Raw genomic sequence first — 18754 nt, 5'->3', positions numbered from 1 at the left:
AACAGGGGGAATAGGGCAGCACGGTGGCCTAGTGGTTAGCACAACCGCCTCACGGCGCTGAGGTCCCAGGTTCGATCCCGGCTCTGGATCACTGTCCGTGTGGAGTTTGCACGTTCTCCCCGTGTCTGCGTGGGTTTCGCCCCCACAACCCAAAAATGTGCAAAGTAGGTGGATTGGCCACGCTAAATTGCCCCTTAATTGGAAAAAAATAATTGGCTAATCTAAAAAAAAAAAAGTAACAGGGGGAACGACAATTTGTACTGCATGTGAAGAGAGAGTGCTGACTGGTTGGCAAGTGGACTCTGATTGGTGGAGACGGTGCCGCGGAGAATGCAGCGCGGAACAGTTAACCGCCCAGCTTTGTTCAAATTCAAAACGGGCAGGTCGGCTCTGATTGGTCAAAACATTTCCCTGGGGAATGCGCCAGGGAATGGCTGCCCCCCCTCAGCTTTTGATTGGTTGAAAAAAGACGCAATGCGTGGACATGTTCCTCCTGTCTGCCAAGACAAAATAAAAATAGTCTTCACCAATCTACATAAGACTCAACGGTTAGCAGCCTGGGTGACCGTCTGTGCGGAGTTTTGCACGTTCTCTCCCGTGTCTGCGTGGGTTTTCTCCGGGTGCTCTTGTTTCCTCCAACAGTCCAAAAATGTGCAAGTGATGTGGATTGGCCGTGATAAATTGCCCCTTAGTGTCCAGGGATGTGCAGGTTGGTGGGGTTACAGAGATGGGGCGGAGGGAGTGGGCTTTGGTAGAGTGCTCTTTCAAAGGGTCGGTGCTGACTCGATGGGCCAAATGGCCTCCTTCTGCACTGCAAGGATTCTATTATATGATGTAGGCTTTCGTGTTAAAAAGGTGGCCTGTTTCTACGCAAACCTCCTGATTTAGGGCGTTTGCACTGTGGAGGATTCGATGTGGAACTCACCAGAGCTGGAACAGGCAGCCTCACAGCATCGTTGGATTTGTACCTCCTGGCTTTTCTTATCGCAAACTTCTCAGTGGGAGGAGACTTCCCGGCAATCTTCTGCTTCAGCAGCGGGACTTGTCTGAAAGACAGCGAGAAAAACAGATCCAGAGGTTCTCGGTAAAAAAATAAAACAACATATAGATACGAGAGAGGCAGATTAATCACAAAATTGGATTTTCTGTCTGTGCGGCATTCGGTTTTACACCAGGTTATAATAACACAAATATCGCTCAAGAGACATGTCGTCGAAGCTTTTCATCTTGAACTCAACATGACAAACACAAGAATACCAAATTTCAAACAGTCACAATTTCTATTACAGAAGAAGAGGTTGGCAGGTCAACTCTAATTGGCCAAGATGTTGCCATGGTGAAAGCAGCAAGGAACTATAGGCTCCCCAAGCTCCCAGGTAATTCGAGAAATACACCAGGCTTAAACATATTCCTTTTGTTTGTATGGAACGACTCCCGTATGAATGTACGTCACTTCTGGCAAGTGAAAATAAGTTGCATTACAAACTCAATTGAGTCTCTTAAATTGGTTGTTCGTGTAGCTATGAGTGTACTCAGATGTGGGGATGTTCGCTGATGACTGCACAATGTTCAGTAACTCCTCAGATACTAAAGCAGCCCCTGTCCATTGGCAGCTATATCCAGGTTCGGACTGACAAGTGGCAAATAACATTTGTGCCACACAAGTGCCAGGCCGTCTCCAGCAAGAGAGGATCTAACTATCGCCCCTTGACCTTCAATGGCATTATCATTGCTGAATCCCTCACTATCAACATCCTGGGGGTTACCATTGACCAGAAACTGAATTGGACCCAGCCATACTGTGGCTACAAAAGCAGGTCAGAGGCTAGGAATCCTGCGGCGAGCAACTAACCTCCTGACCAACCCCCCACCCCCAAAGCCTGTCCGCCATCTACAAGGCACCAAGTCAGGAGTGTGATGGAATACTCCCCACTTGCCTGGATGAGCGCAGCTCCAACAACACTCAAGAAGCTCGACACCATCCAGGACAAAGCAGCCCCCGTTTGATTTTCATTCTCAGGATGACCATCTGAGCCGGACATGCCTGGTTTATCACATATAAACGTTGGCGGAATATGGATATTAGTCCCTGATGCCCACAGCTAAAGCAGGAGGGTTACACATGGGGACGTGAAAAACTGTCGAGGGGAAAATTACTCAGAATCGGGAAGGAATATTCGCCAGGATGTTGACCCACCTGAATAGTTCGACTTCATTGTCTCCGAAGGGTTTTGACTCGTGTGCAGGCAGCATACTCAGATACGCTGCTTTCATATAGACGTACATAGCCTGGGGGGTAAGAGAAGGAACCAGGTGAAGTTGGTTGACCGCAATTCATTGTCGGTCAAGACTTTCCAGATTTTTTTCGTGAAAAGCTTGATAAACACACAGGGTGGGGGGTATTTTCCAGCTGTTCCCGCCAGCGGAGTCTTCCGGCCCCGCCGACGGTGGACCCCCGCGGCAGAACCCCGCCGCAGATCCGATGGGAAACCCCACTGACAGCGACAGGGCCGGAGGATCCGGACACCGGCCAACGGCGTGCCGTCTCCCACCGCCTTGAAACATGGGGAAAGGATAGAAAATTCCTCCCCCCACCCCACAACCTTTTTGTTGTGTCCCTTCCGCTCATGAGACCTCATCATAATTAAGAGCCTCAAACTAAATTTGACCAGGTGTAGATATTTCCGATTGGATCATGAATTTGCCAAGGTTGTTGAAGCAAACAGGAGCGAAACATGAAGGAGGTCATTTTAAAAGCATGTAGCACAGCTGGCGGAACTTAAATTCAATGAGTTAATAAAAGTTGGAATACGGGCGGCAAGGTGGCACAGTGGGTTAGCCCTGCTGCCTCACGCCGCCGAGGACCCGGGTTCGATCCCGGCTCTGAGTCACTGTCCGTGTGGAGTTTGCACATTCGCCCCGTGTCTGCGTGGGTTTCACCCCCACAACCCAAAGATGTGCTGGGCAGGCGGATTGGCCACGCTAAATTGGCCCTTAATTGGAAAAATGAATTGGGTGCTCTAAATTTATTTTAAAAAATAAAAGTGAAATAAAAAATAAAAGCTAGTCCCGGTAATGGTGACCAACTATCGAGTTGTCATTAAAAACCCCATCTGGTTCACGAATGTCCTTTGGGGAAGGAAATCTGCCGTCCTTACCCGGCCTGGCCTACACGTGACTCCAGACCCCACAGCAATGTGGTTGGCTCTTAACTGCCCCCCTCGGAAATGGTCCAGCGAGACACTGAGTTGTACCAAACTTTTACAGAAAGAGGCAGACTGAAGAGATTGACTTACGGTACGATAAAAATATAATAATGCCCAGGAGGCACAAGTGGTTAGTGTCATAATATATACACGAGTATCTGATGGTGCACAGATAGACACTGGCTGACACACTGAATGACCAATCAACACACAGAACACAGCAACCAATCACCAGACAGGACACGGCCACTGTAAGGTCAGAGGGCGCTAGTTTTCCCGCTCTCTTGGGATGCAGCCTCTGAGACAGTCAGAGCCCGTGATCAGCAACACGGACATCTACCATGTGGTAGCAAGATAGTCTGGTCAGGTTAGCCTCAGGTCTCCAGTCAACTCAGCATAATGTCAACCCACAGTGCAAGTATGTTTAACAGCTCATAGTTAAATAAAATAGAGTTGTACTTCTACATGTGTTGGTAGCCTGTCTCTCTCACTGCTATGGTAAATGCAGTCCTCGCAGACCCAGCATACCCCACACATCAGTTAGCACTGCTGCCTCACTGCACCAGAATCTTAATTCGGACCTTGTGTAACCTTGCACGTTCTCCCCGTGTCTGCGTGGGTTTCCTCCGGGTGCTCCAGTTTCCTCCCACAGTCCAAAGATGTGCAGGTTAGGTGGATTAGCCATGATAAAATTTCCCCTTATAGTGTCCAAAGATGTGTAGGTTAGGTGGGGTTACGCTGAAGGGGCGGGGGAGTGGGCCTAGGTAGGGTGGTCTTTCAGAGGGTGGGTGCAGACTCGATGGGCCGAATGGCCTCCTTCTGCCGTGTAGGAATTCCATGTAGAGATTTGCTGACTACCTTGGTGTCTCCAGGTATTGAAGTTTGATCCCCAAATAATATTGGGAGAAAATCCTGGGGATACAATTCAGCATCTAAAACTTTTTAAAATGTTCATTAGTTGTACAGAGATTGAAGATGGAGGGAAGAGCTGTTTCATGAACCTCCTCCAGTTACTGTTCCCTCGGAGGGTGTTGGCGATCGTGTGCTTCCATTGGGTTGGTACGTGATTGCACTTGGCAAAGTGCCGCTGTGGTTTGCCGCTGCATTCCTCAGTCTGGCTGACCAGGAAACTCTCCCACTCTTACCGTCTGCCATCAGGCAGTATCGGAAGGATTGACAGGCTGATAGTCAACCCGTTTGGCCCAGCTACGACCGCACCTTCTGTGGCCATTGAGTCCTGAGGTGGGACTCTCACCCAGAGCTTCTGGCCGAGAGTAAGGGCTGCTCCCACTGCGCCACTCGTTCCACGAACAAAGATTGAGGAACAAAGATTGCTCCATTTCTAATTGGCCGGTGGAAGGCCGCGTGCCCGGGGAATGGAGGAATTTTGGGGCAGAGTGCTTGGAGGCAGGAGTTTACGTGACGAATCCTCCAGGAGTACACCCAGTCGGAGTTGGCAACAACAACGTGTATCGGAGCAGCCCTTCCCCTGTCACGCTGCTCTCTGGGAACTCTAAGCCTCCACCCGTAACTTGGCCCATTGTCGGGTGTTGAATGTGGCCGAATTCTGTGCTCGGACTGTGTCCCCCCACCCCCCCCCCCCCCCCCCCCCCCCCCACACTCTTGCTGTTGAAGCTTCAGGAAGTGTGCTGGATAGCTTGGGGGGAAAAGAGAAATCCCATCTTCACAGTGCTGTGCTCACAACTTCCTCTTCCTTTCCCCATGGCTCGCTCCTTCAGAACAGCCCACACTGCAGGGAATTACAATGGATTTGCTGTCCAGTCAAAGGCCATTCGGCCCACCGGGCCATGTTGGCATTTCTGTTCCGCATGAGCTTCCTCCAAAACTACTTAATCTCACCCTATCGGCCAAGCCTTCTATTCCTTTCTCCCTCGTGTAATTATCTAGATTGCTCTACAATCCGTAGTATTCGCGTCACCCACTCCTCGTGGGAGCGAGATCCACATTCTCGCCACTGTCTGGATCATTTCTCCTGAATTCCCAACAACAACAATATTTATATAGCACCTTTCGCGTGATAAAACACCCAGAGGCGCTTCATGGGAGCGTAGAGAAAACAAAGTGGGACATGAGGATTTATCTCCCTATTAGGCAGTCCCTCAGGATTAAGGTTGATTGGCTTCCATTCTTGTTCACTCCCAGTCATAGCTTTAAGGCCCTCTTAAAAGGGTCGCGTCTCCGCATCAAAGTCAGGAGCTGATGATGTGGGGAATCTAGGTTCTATCGTTCTGTGGGTGTAGGGGTGTTCCTGGGGTCAGCCTTAATACAGTCACCACCAAACCCCCCCCAGCAAGGCCCTTACCTTAGACCCCCCCCCCCCCCCCCCCCCCCCCCCCAGCAAGGCCCTTACCTTAGACCAGCGATTCTCTTTGCTGAGCAGATCAGCGTAGAAGTAGGCCACTTTCCACATCTGCTTGTAGGTAAAACACCACATCAGCTCCCAGTAACACATGTGGTGGAACTGCTTCCAAGCTTGCTGTGCTGCGCACCCTTCCTCGAACCTTCGAATGGCCTGCATCAAATACACAGTGAAAGTTACCGTACCATACAGCCTGGCTTCAGATGCAGCCTGGCTTTGCGTGTGGCGTAGTGGTATTATCACAGCACTAGAAACCAGCTGCCCGGGGTAACGCACTGGGGAACGAGGGTTCAAATCCCACCCCGACGTGGTGAAATCTGATTTCAATCTTTTTTTAAATCTGAAATTAAAATTCTCAACGTTAAACTTCAAAACCATTGTTAAAAAAACCCACCTGGTTGTCTCAGGGAAGGAACTCTGCCGTCCTTACCCGGTCTGGCCTACATGTGACTCTAGATCCACAGCAATGTGGTTGACTCTGAAACGCCCTCTGTTCAAGGACAATTAGAGGTGGGCAACAAACGCCCGCGTCCCGTGGGTGATTAAGAAACGATACGGGGCAGCACGGTGGGTTAGCCCTGCTGCCTCACGGCGCCGAGGTCCCAGGTTCGATCCCGGCCCTGGGTCACTGTCCGTGTGGAGTTTGCACATTCTCCCCGTGTCTGCGTGGGTTTCACCCCCACAACCCAAAGATGTGCAGAGTAGGTGGATTGGCCACACTAAATTGCCCCTTAATTGGAAAAAATGAATTGGGTGGGTACACTAAATATATATTAAAAAAAAGAAAAGATAGGGTAAAATCGTGCTGTGTCATATTAGTACCAAACATTTCTGAAGATACTCCATTTTAATAAATGTCCCCAACCCATTTAGCGTAGATTCCCCTGTCCAGTTGCGCAGGATGAGTTTGAGGGCACTCTGTTTCAGAAAAGGAACATGACAACAAACAACAGTTTGCATTGATGTAGCACAACTTATTGTTGTATTAAATCTGAAGGAGCTTCACAAGGCTGTTAGTATACAAAGTTTGACACCAAGTCACATCACCAGAAAGTCAATTTGTACACAGCAAGTTCCCAAAGGGTCAACGACCAGAGCATCTATTTTTGCAATGTTGAATACTGGATAAAACTGGACAGGACACCAGGGATAACTCCCCTGCTCTTATTCGCAAAGTGCTGTGGGATCTTTTAAAACCGCATCCAACCAACGGTGCCTCCAGCAGTGCAACATTCCGTCTGTCATGTGAGAGTACCCTTTAAGAAATGGGTGTTTAAGAAATGTACCTTTAAGAAATGGAGCGGCTCATGTTACTGGAGTGATGTCAGAGTGTGGGTGGAGCTGAGCTCTACTCCTGCTTTTTAGTTTCAGTTTGAGAAAGCTTGGGGTGTGTCTGTGTTTTTCAGTGAGCTGCACTGCTGTTGATCTCTGCCATCCAAAGACTATCTCTATGGATCATTTGGCGAACTCAGAATTGTAAAAAGGTCTCAGTATTAAACGTAAACCCTAATGTGCTCCTGCTTGAAGGTTTGTTAAGTCTTTTGGGTGTAAAAGGACAGCATACAGGTTACTTAGTGTTGTATTCTTTGGGGGTGTATTTGATTTATTGGTTGCTAAGATGTTCACTGTTTGTTTTAAAAAGGTTAACTTGAGTTCATAGAATAAATATTGTTTTGCTTTGAAAACCACTGGTCCATTTTCTGCTGTACCACACCTGTAGAGTGGGCCGTGTGCTCCCCATACCACAATCTATTAAAAGTTGTGGGTCAGTTGAACTCCATGATGCTCTTTGGGGTTCTCTAAACCCTGGCCCATAACACCTCCGATACAGCACAGGAGCATCAGTGTGGATCATTTCCCATTGCGGGTCGCTGGAGTGGAACGTGAACCCACAAACCCCTGACTGGGTGGCACAGAGGTTAGCACTGCTGCCTCATAGCGCCAGGGACCCGGGTTCAATTCCGGCCTCGGGTGACTGTCTGTCCGGAGTCTGCACGTTCTCCCCATGTCTGCGTGGGTTTCCTCCGGGTGCTCCGGTTTCCTCCCACAGTCCAAAGATGTGCAGGTTAGGTGGATTGGCCGCGTTAAAATGGCTTCTTAGTGGTCAAAGATATGTAGGTTAGGTGGGCTGACGGGGTTACAGGGATAGGGTGGGGGAGGGGCCGAGGGTCAATGCAGGTTCGACGGGCTGGTGGACCTCCTTCTGCACTGTTGGGATTCTATGGACCTGGAGGCAAGCATTCTAACGCACTGAGCCAGAGCTGACAAGAGGCACAGAAAGGGTGCTCACCTCAGCATCAGACAACCTCACAGGGAGGGTTCTTACCTCATCAAGGTTTCCTTTGATTTCTTCAATTCTCCCTGAAAAGAAGAGGAATATTGCGCCCTACGGAAACAGAAGCAACGTGATCTCATTAGCAAATCACAGAGTTGCCGACTCTGATTGGCCCGCGCGCCTGGACGGGGGCATCAGCCTCCAGCCCGCCCCACCCAGTCAAACAACCTCCCTCTGCCATCGGTCAAATACAAATGCGAAAGAAAACACTTCTTTTTGAATGCCCGTTTGAACCTGCCCTGGGGTCCCCCCCCCCCCCCTCCAACCCCCCAACCCCCCAACCCCACCCCCACCCCACCCCGCAGCTCTGTCCAGGAGGTAACTCGAGGACAATCCTGGAGAGGAGCTGGGAAAATCACGACAGGCTTCCAAAACAAAAGTAGGGATTGGCGCGCGGGTGGAGGCAGGAGAAGGTTCAGCCGTGAGGCCTTTCATCCTCGGAAAATGCCGCCAAATGTTCATCACCTGGACTCGCTCCTCCTGAAGAGCAGCTTCTCGGGCAGTGCCATAGAATTTACAGTGCAGAAGGAGGCCATTCGGCCCATCAAGTCTGCACCGGCCCTTGGAAGAGCACCCCACCCAAGCCCCACACCTCCACCCTATCCCCGCAACCCAGTTACCCCACCTAACCTTTTTGAACACTAAGGGGCAATTTAGCACCCAACCCGCACGTCTTTGGACTGTGGGAGGAAACCGGAGCACCCGGAGGAAACCCCACGCAGACACGGGGAGAACGTGCTGACTCTCGCACAGACAGTGACCCCGAGCCGGGAATCGAACCTGGGACCCTGGCGCTGTGAAGCCATCAACGGGCGACTGGATTACTACTAATTGATATTAGTTATCAATGCAGTTATCAATTCTGGCTCCATCCCCCAGCTTCCCTTCTCCGAATCGTTCCTCCAATACAGCTCGGGATTGTATTCTCCGGAATGTAAGGTCATGGGACGATTTGTTAGAAGTTTTCAGGATATTAAGGGGAACAGGTAGGATAGGTTGGGAAAACCTGCTTCCTCTGGTTGTGGAGCTGACTACGACAAGTAAGGAAGTACAGAATGTTGGCATGCTTACGTTAAAGCATTGGTAAATGTTGTTGACCAAAGATCACAATCAGCATCAGATGGAGGAACAAACTCAAGGGACTAAATGGCCGACTTTGCAAAATAGGAGCAGGAGGAGGCCATTCGGCCCTTCGAGCCTGCTCTCCCATTCATTATGATCATGGCCGATCATCCAACTCAATAATCTAATCCTGCCTCCCCCCCCCATATCCTTTGATCCCCTTCACCCCAAGTGCTCTACCTAACTGATCCTTGAAAACAGGCCTCTGCCCGTTCCTATGTCCCGCCTCTTTCCTGCTCCTCCTGGTTCTTGGAATTTCCCGCACGCGAGACACGCAAGCAGGGGGTGACCCACCTGGGAAAGACTCTGTAGCTGGTGAGATGCTAATGACGGGGAGAGGGGAGGGGAGGGGAGGTAAGGACCCAGTGAAGCGGCCGTCTGTGACGTTGAAGAGAATATCTGCATCAATGAGGCCCAAGATAAGGTCAATGGAATTGGCCATGGCTCGCAGGAGGAGAGCAGGTCACCTCTGAGCACTGATTTCACCACCCGGCTACTCCTTTGGCAGGCAGAGGGGGATTAGACCACGGCTAATTTTCTCGCAATCCTCCCTCACTGGCTCATCCAAATGGGGACTGAAAGGTCAGTTTTGAAAGTCAGCGCACAAAACAATAACCCAGGAGAGTCAGTAAAAGGCAATGGGTTTGTGAACCGCATTCAATCCATGTGAGAAAGGAGCGGGGACCTGTAGAAGTCAGGTATTTTAAATACACTTAATATAGGTAAGAAAAGGGCAGCACGGTGGCCTAGTGGTTAGCACAACCGCCTCACGGCGCTGAGGTCCCAGGTTCGTTCCCGGCTCTGGGTCACTGTCCGTGTGGAGTTTGCACGTTCTCCCCGTGTCTGCGTGGGTTTCGCCCCCACAACCCAAAAAATGTGCAGAGTAGGTGGATTGGCCACGCTAAATTGCCCCTTAATTGGAAAAAATAATTGGCTAATCTAAATTTAAAAAAAAAAATTTTTTTTAAATATAGGTAAGAAAGCTGTTTAAAGCATAAATATTAAATCTCAGTTTTAAAATGAAAGAAACATACAATTTCCAAACTCAGACATGAGTTTGGGAAACACAGAACCACTGATAAAAACATCACATTTTTCCAAGGGCATGGCTGAATTTAAGGTGGAAGCATTAAAGGCTCCATTGTTCTGATTTCTGGCCACTTGTGATCACAGCCTGAACCACATTCCATAACGAATGCAAGCCGAAACATTTTAGACTGTGTCAAAAAACAGTTTCAATTATATTTTCGAAATTATAGCATGATGAGATGACATAACGTCTCAATTGTTGCAGATAAGCAACAATTGGAAGTGGCGTTGCATCGTGAGGACGGACGGCTTGTTATCAAATCAAATGTGTTTTGAATATAGCTTAAACCAATTAGGATTATATTGGGGTGTGATCGGATCGCTTAAGACAGATATGAAATAGTATATCCATGGATGATTTGGCCACCATTTTAGACAGAAAGAGACAGACAGAAAAAGACAGAAAGAGACAGAAAGAGACAGGCAGAAAGAGGAAGAAAGAGACAGGAAAGAGACAAAGAGAAGAAAGACAGAAAGAGAGAGAGAGAAAGTAAAGGAAGAGAATTAGAAAAGAGTTCTGTATTCCTATTTCATTTTCATACTTTGACTTCAGCCTCTGACTTTTAAAGTTGTGTTCAGGCTATTGTCTCAGAAGATAATTCCTGTGATTCTTTGAAGAAAATCAAATTGTCTACAAACTACCTTTTAAATGAAATTCAAGTTGTAACCAATGAACTTCAAATAAAACAATTCTTATTTGCTCCTGACAAGTTTTAAAGTTGAATTTCTACTGAGTTTCAACAATGTCTCAACAACAACCGGGAACCGTAAATTGAACAAAACTTCATAATTCGAAGATACTACAGGACCCAACTTTTCAGGCCCAGATTATTTCCCCTCACAACGTCCTGGCAAGATCAACAGTTGGGAAACAAAAATAACTGAAAGTGTTGAAGCTCTTCCCAGTCGGCCGTGGAATTAGTCTATGAACGGGTGGCGGTAAGCGACAGAACCAATTATTGCGATGAGCTGGAGGCGCCGGCTGCGTTCGAGTCGTCAGATCACTCCCAAAGCAGGACAGCACGGTGGCGCAGTGGGTTAGCACAGCTGCCTCACGGCGCCGAGGTCCCAGGTTCGATCCCGGCCCTGGGTCACTGTCCGTGTGGAGTTTGCACATTCTGCCCGTGTTTGCGTGGGTTTCGCCCCCACAACCCAAAGATGTGCAGGGTAGGTGGATTGGCCACACTAAATTGCCCCATAATTGGAAAAAATGAATTAGGCACTCTAAATGTATTTTAAAAAAGATCACTCCCAAAGCTTTGACAGGAAGATGGCCTCATTAGCCAGCCCTGCTTCAAGGGCCTGCCCGCCACCCTTGATTGGGCAACAGGGGCGTCCTCTGTCCGCTAAATCACCAATTTGGGCAAGATCAGAGTGCGGGGTCACGACCCCCATTCGACCCTGCCATCGAGTTCCCAACCCAAAGCTCAAAGTCCTACCCCTGGGTCAATCACAGGAGGCAGTGGCCTGAAAAGGGACAGGCCCTACCCCAGACTATATCAATGGATAACCATTGGTTCGAAGTGATAAGTAACTGAATGAAGCAGCGGCTCCTACCTTGGGATAGCGAGTGAGGTACGGCTGAAGAAGATCCACTGCGTCGGTGATCTCCTCCTCTCCAGTTCCTAAAGTCAAGAGGGAGGAGGAAAAGCATGAAAACAGCATTTCACATTCCGGCTACACGCTGTGTGATCAAACCCCCAAGTCGCTCTCCCAAAGGGGGGGGGGGGTTTCAGAGAGCCCCGCAGAAATGTCTCCCAAGAAGCCCACAGTCACCAACTGACAGGCCACATGGCGAGGGAAATCTCCATAGAGAGAGAGAGACAGCAGTACAGGAATGGCTGACAAGTTGGGAAATATCAACAATCACGGATCAAAGCTGTTAATCGGATATTAACACTATGAACAGCACCTCCAAAACTACCTCCCCCCATCCCCTCCCAAGACTGAGAACAGGAGGGCAAATAGGACGATCGTCGCTTCCTCATCGCCTCCAGCTTCTCCCCCAAGCCACTTGAAAATGAAAAATGAAATGAAAATCGCTTATTGTCACGAGTAGGCTTCAAATGAAGTTACTGTGAAAAGCCCCTAGTCGCCACATTCCGGCGCCTGTTCGGGGAGGCTGGTACGGGAATTGAACCCGCGCTGCTGGCCTGCCTTGGCCTGCTTTCAAAGCCAGCGATGTAGCCCTGTGCTAAACCCTCCTGACTTGGAAATATATCGGCCATTCCTTCACAGTCGCTGGGTTAAAACCCTGGAACTCCCTCCCTAACATCACGGCGGGCGTACCCACACCATCGGGCCCGCAGCGGTTCAAGGCAGCGGCTCACCACCACCTCCTCAGAAAAATAATAGCCAGACCTTTTTTGGGGGAGAAGGTGAGAGACACTTTCACATGGAAAGTGTACAATTCTCACCCCCTCCCCGTCCTCAAAATAAAAAGGACACCAGCTTGGTTAAACATTTTAAAATTGATAGATTGGTGCTCGGCGAGGGTGTGGGGCCCGACAACTGGAGGGACTTATGATGCAGAGCAGCCGCGTGCTTGTTGAATAGCAGAACAGGCTCGAGGGGCCGAATGGCCTGTTAGCACGCTCTCAGTCCGCAGTGCAGGAGAACGAAGGCACAGGGACAGGGGGAGAAGGTTCCTCCCCTCTCACAGAAGCGTTATGGGAAGGGGGGGGTGTGACGGGCGACTGACGGAAATGAGGCAATCCACCCCCTCTTACCTAGTATGAACGTGATGAAGGTGTAATAGCACAACAGCAACATGACACAGAGAATCGCTCGAAGATTGGGTACCAACACTCCATCATGTAACTGGGACAGACCGTATTCCTGTTGGAAAACATATCAGCAACATCAGTCCGAGGGACAACCGGTTTGAGCCGTTCAGCTTCGTCTCTAGCAGTAGGGGAGGGGGGGGGGGCTTGTGGCTCAATGGGAAGTGTCCCTATGTCAGCGCCCAATGCTGCAGGTTCAAATCCTGCTAAGGGACCTGCGAATCATGGAAGGAATGGTCATGTCTCGGTTCAATAGGCCGATAGTCAACCTGGGAACCCTTCCCCAGAGTGGGGGGGGGGGGGTAGAAAGGGTGCTTTAAAAATATTAACAACTTGCATTTATCCAGCACTGTTAATGCAGGAAGATGTCCCGCGTCACTTCACGGGAACATACTAAATAAGATTTGACACCGGGCAGTATTAGGAGAGATGATAAAACTCTGGTCAAGGGTGTAGGTCTTTAAGAAGAGAGGTTGAGATTCCACAGCGGAGATCCTGGGCAGCTGAAGACCACCAAAAACACACAAGTGGCCAAAACTGGAGATCCCGAGCGGGATTTACCGAGCGTCGGGGCGATGGGAGATGGCCGGCGGTGGGACCTCCTGGCACTGCCATTGTCTTTTATTTTAATTTAGAGTACCCAATTATTTTATTTTCCAATTAAGGGGCAATTTAGCGTGGCCAATCCACCTACCCTGCACATCTTTGGATTGTGGGGGGGCAGCATGGTGGCACAGTGGTTAGCACTGCTGCCTCACGGCGCTGAGGTCCCAGGTTCAATCCCAGCTCTGGGTCACTGTCCGTGTGGAGCTTGCACATTCTCCCCGTGTCTGCGTGGGTTTCGCCCCCACAACCCAGAGATGTGCGGGGTAGGTAGATTGGTCACGCTAAATTGCCCCTTATTTGGAAAAAATAATTGGGTACTCTAAATTTATAATTAAAAAAATAAATCTTTGGGTTGTGGGGGTGAAACCCATGCAAACATTTTTTTTTTTTTTTTTATAAATTTAGATTACCCAATTATTTTTTTTATATTAAGGGGCAATTTAGCGTGGCCAATCCACCTACTCTGCACATTTTTGGGTTGTGGGGGCGAAACCCACGCAGACACGGGGAGAATGTGCAAACTCCACACCGACAGTGACCCAGAGCCGGGATCGAACCTGGGACCTCAGCGCCGTGAGGCGGTTATGCTAACCACTAGGCCACCGTGCTGCCCTAAACCCATGCAAACATGAGGAGAATGTGCAAACTCCACACAGACAGTGACCCAGGGCCGGGAATCACCCGGGTCCTCAGCGCCACAGTCCCAGTGCTAACCACTGCGCCACCCTGCTGCCCTTCCGCCATTGTCATTTAAATTTTTTTTTTTAAAGAGTACCCAATTAATTTTTTCCAATTAAGGGGCAATTTAGTGTGGCCAATCCACCTACCCTGCACATCTTTGGGGTGTGGGGACGCAACCCACGCAGACACGGGGAGAATGTGCAAACTCCACATGGACAGTGACTCAGGGTCGGGATCGAACCCGGGTCCTCGGCGCTGTGAGGCAGCAGTGCTAACCCACTGTGCCACCGTGCTGCCCTGGCCCAGCCATTATCAAAGGGGTTTCCTGCTGAATGCACCCCTTACCGCCGGGAATCCCTCGGTGGGGGTTTACTGTCGAAGTGCCCGCCAGCGGGAATGGCTGGAAACTCCCGCCCCTCAGGGTCAGACAAGGCACTGGGTTTCCCAGTGTGTCACATCACAGGAGCTACCCAAACCTCAACTCACCACCTGTGGTAAAACTTTACTTTCTTAAAAATATATATTTTTTGTTGGCTGTTTAGCATGGCCAATCCAACTACTTTGCACATCTTTGGGTTGTGGGGGTGAAACCCATGCAGACACGGGGATCGAACCCTGGACCTCAGCGCCGTGAGGCAGCAGTGCTAACCACCGCGCCAGCGTGCCGCCCTGCTTTCCATTTCTTGATAACCCTTTAACAGAGGGGAAACAAAAAATTCCTCTTGAACTTCCCACTTAAGCTTCTGACTGTAATCGTGCCCACCCTTCCTTGTTACCATTTTGCTGGCAAATGAATATTATCTTTTACCATTTAACCTCTCAAACCTTTTCATAATAGATCAGAGCGCAGAACATGTACTCATTTTGTATCTCTTCAGCAAAGATGTGCTGGGGAAGAATGCCAGATGCATTCATTAATGCATTATTGAATATACCTTAATTAACCAAGGCAATTATGATTCAGACTAATTGACAAGAAGGAAACACAGTCTGTTTCACACGGGTACAGTCACCTCTCTAATTAACACAAAGTACAATCGGAGTCTTAGCTGTTAAAATGATACACTACAGGAGGCCATTCATCCCACTCGAGTGGTGCCGGCTCTTTGAAAGAGCTACTCAATTTGTCCCTCTCGCCCTGCTCTCCCCCGCTAACCCTGGAAACGTTCCCCTGTCCAAGGGTTTATCCACGACCCATTTGACTGTCCTGATCTTGCTGTCACTACCCTTACAGTCAGTGCGTTCCAGACCACTGGGGTGTGAGAAAAGCATTTTGCTTCGTCTCCTGCCTCCCCCTTTGTGACAATCGCTTAAAAGGTTATTCATCCATCAAGGAGAAAAAGCTACATTTCCTCCATCACCGCGCCCATCTCTTTGGCAAGTCGCTGGATCTCGCCTCCACAAAACAGACACCAAGTCGTCGCTCCTCGTGTCCGTCCTAAACTTTCCTTTCAACAGTTGCAGCTTACGTTCATCCTTTATGTGTCCTGGCATATCCTCGAGTAACTCGACTCCCCATTGACTCCCCTGTGTGGGCCTGCAAAAAGGCCCCATTTCCGGTCAAGGTGGAAGTGGCTGAAGATCCGGTCCCTACCTTATCGCCAGAGAAGCCAGCAAACTCCAACAACTTCAGGATCCGTGTGGGGAAGAGTGAGAGTGCCTGAGGACAAATCAAAGGACAAGTCAAAAAAGGAAGCTCTTCCTTCACAAAAGACCAGGCTACAGGGTGTCGTGGAACCTTTCACGGACGTCTGGTTGCCAGGCTGTTTACTGTCTCTTTTTTCCAAGTGAGGGGTGGGAAATGGAAGATCATCCAACTTCTGACAGCAGCAAGAGTTCCCCGGTAAGGGACTGCCTGGGTTGAATGCAAACTAAACCTCCCTTTGGCCTTGTGGTGCAGTGGCTTAGAGACCCTGCCCCTGAGCCACTTCACGGCTTGACGGCCGCAGAAGGTGCGTTCGTAACGCGGTCAAACAGGTTGAAGTATCAACGCGTCAAATTCTTCCAAGATCAGCGGTGAGAGTGAGAGAAATTCCTGGTAATCCACGCAATGCCATGAATGTCAAAGTCTCAATCGTCCAAAGGTAGCTCAATTGCCCCTTCGTGTCCGAAGGTTACGGGGATAGGACAGGGGAGTGGACCTAGGTAAGGTGCTCTTTCAGAGGGTCGGTACAGACTCGATGGGATGAATGGCCTCCTGCCCTATAGGGATTCTATGATCATCACTATCGAGACTCCAGTTTGGATGTTTCCAAAACATCCAAATTCTGCGACTTGAGATTGTAGATTTTCTTCCCCCCCCTCACTTCGGGATACTGTTTTGTGTTATACGACCACTGCACTTGGGAATTTGGGCAATTGGAGACTTAGGAATTCCTGCACAATGGAAAGAACCACCTGCTCTTCTTAGAAATAGAGCCGTGGGACCCTTTTCAGTCCTCCTCCGAGACAGCAGACCCAAATCTCGGTTTGGTTTCTCATCTGAAAGAAGCTTCGGTGTTACACCGAAGAGTCTTTGCACCTCTGGACTGGGACATGAGCCCCATGACCTCCTGACTCAGAGGCGGGGGTGCTTCCCCTGGAGCTGCGCGCAGCAGGCAGCTCACGTGTAGTGGAATCGAATCGCTTCCAGGAAAGGCTCAACCTTCCCATTCGGACCACGGACACGCTCCCCTGCTCCAGCCTCGGTTGTGCCGTGAGGAGCCCCAACGTTCTCCCCTCCGCCTCCAGCCTCTCCCTTTGTGAGCAAGTCACGCCCAGCTGTGATCTTACCAGGTTAAACGCTCCGATTCCTAAAGAAACGCCTCCTTCCAAATGCGCGCGATTCGGTCCTTTACTGAAGAGGCTCGACTGCAGGAAATTGTGGAGCTCCCTGTCAACAACAGCGAAAGGAGAAGAAAGTTGGTCAGTCTCAGTAAGTTAGGGCCTCAAGAGAGACGGGAGATTAGCAGAAACGTCCGTCCTGTATCCAGCTGTGGATTTGGGACAGACTCCCAACGGAAAACAGCTGAGGTGATGCATTATCTGGGGGGGAAAAAAAGGAGTCGGAAAAGTATCTTAGGCTTCGCCTCGTTGATCGCTTGCAAGCGGGTCCTGTTGGGGTACAGGTCAGCTCCTCCCCAATGTGCCACGGTGTGGCTGGGGTTGGAGTTTTGGGCCTTAGAGAAGGTAAAACGTTCTCTGAGAGGGTAGATGATGGGTTCCACCAGAGATGGGGGATGATCGTTTTGCACTTTGGAGACCTGGTTGCTGCCAAGGAGGGGAGGCGGGCAGTGGTCAGGTACTGTTGTGTAAAAATGTTAAAATTGAGAATAAAGAGGGCAGCACGGTGGCCTAGTGGTTAGCACAACCGCCTCACGGCGCTGAGGTCCCAGGTTCGATCCCGGCTCTGGGTCACTGTCCGTGTGGAGTTTGCACATTCTCCCCGTGTCTGCATGGGTTTCGCCCCCACAACCCAAAGATGTGCAGGGTAGGTGGATTGGCCATGCTAAATTGCCCCTTAATTGGAAAAAATAATTGGGTAATCTAAATTTATTTTAAAAAAATTAAAAAATTGAGAATAAAGATTTTTTTTTAAAGTCTCCTCCCATCATCTTCCTTCTAAACCCATCAGAGATATTCTCCCATTCCCTCCAATGTATGTTTATTCAGTTTCCCCCTTCGTACAGTAGTCCCCCTTTATAACGCGGGTGTTGGGGTCCAAGACAGCCACCCGCGTTGCATCCGAGCCGCGGATATCCACAATGGGGGTTAATTTTAGAATACAGGGCTACAGAGGGGAGGGGTGATGTGAGACCATGCTGGTCTTGCAGAGGCCCGTATGACCTCCTTCTGTGTTCTCTGCTCTCTCCCTCCAATCAGCCGGCAGTGTCAATTTCAGCGGCCGGCTCACTTTGATCCGGAGAGGGAAGCTGCTCTCTCACTGAAACAATCAGCCGGCCGCTGAAGTTGACACTGCCGGCTGCTCTCTCCCTCCAATCAGAAACATTAAAACTTAAAAGTTGGATTGGAGGGCGAGAGCAGCCGGCAGTGTCAATTTCAGTGGCCGGCTGATTGTTTCAGTGAGAGAGCAGCTTCCCTCTCCGGATCAAAGTGAGCCGGCCGCTGAAATTGACACTGCCGGCTGCTCTCTCCCTCCAACCAGCCGGCAGTGTCAATGTCAGCGGCTGGCTCATTTTGATCCGGAGAGGGAAGCTGACAGTTGGGGTCCATAAGCCCCCGCGCCGTATATCGTGAACCGCGGTATTGCGGAGCGCGGTATAACGGGGGACTACTGTAGTGTTTTGAAAGACTGCCGACAGCTAAGTAGATCAACAGATAAAAGGTTTATTGAGGTAAGCTATTTACAGAGAGTAACTCCAGAATCCTAATTGGCAACAAAACCCACGCTCAGCCCCAGGATTCACGTGCTCCAGCCCAATTGGGCCGAACGGGTCACATGACCCTCCGAGAACCCGCCCCTTAAAGGGGCACGCGACCACACCCTTGAACACGCCGACACCATCTGCCTCAACCACTCCCGACGGTAGTGAGTTCCACATTCCCACCACTA

General features: G+C 49.9%; 1 protein-coding gene across 1 annotated transcript in view; it reads right to left on the bottom strand.

Annotated features, from left to right (window-relative positions):
• The window catches only part of zgc:158403 (tetratricopeptide repeat protein 39A), an 89288-nt gene that overhangs the window by 7679 nt on the left and 62855 nt on the right, over positions 1-18754 (bottom strand). Inside the window, exons 7-14 of the mRNA XM_038784703.1 lie at positions 16975-17074; positions 15797-15862; positions 12862-12970; positions 11690-11757; positions 7913-7972; positions 5578-5739; positions 2198-2289; positions 926-1046 (exon numbers count right to left, since the gene is read on the bottom strand). Of these exons, the coding sequence (XP_038640631.1) occupies positions 926-1046; positions 2198-2289; positions 5578-5739; positions 7913-7972; positions 11690-11757; positions 12862-12970; positions 15797-15862; positions 16975-17074 (778 nt within the window). The remainder of the gene's footprint in view (positions 1-925; positions 1047-2197; positions 2290-5577; positions 5740-7912; positions 7973-11689; positions 11758-12861; positions 12971-15796; positions 15863-16974; positions 17075-18754) is intronic.

The sequence above is a fragment of the Scyliorhinus canicula genome, chromosome 25 (genome assembly GCF_902713615.1).
Source record: "Scyliorhinus canicula chromosome 25, sScyCan1.1, whole genome shotgun sequence".
In the NCBI taxonomy this organism is placed as follows: domain Eukaryota; kingdom Metazoa; phylum Chordata; class Chondrichthyes; order Carcharhiniformes; family Scyliorhinidae; genus Scyliorhinus; species Scyliorhinus canicula.
This window is presented reverse-complemented; position numbering and strand designations above follow the sequence as displayed.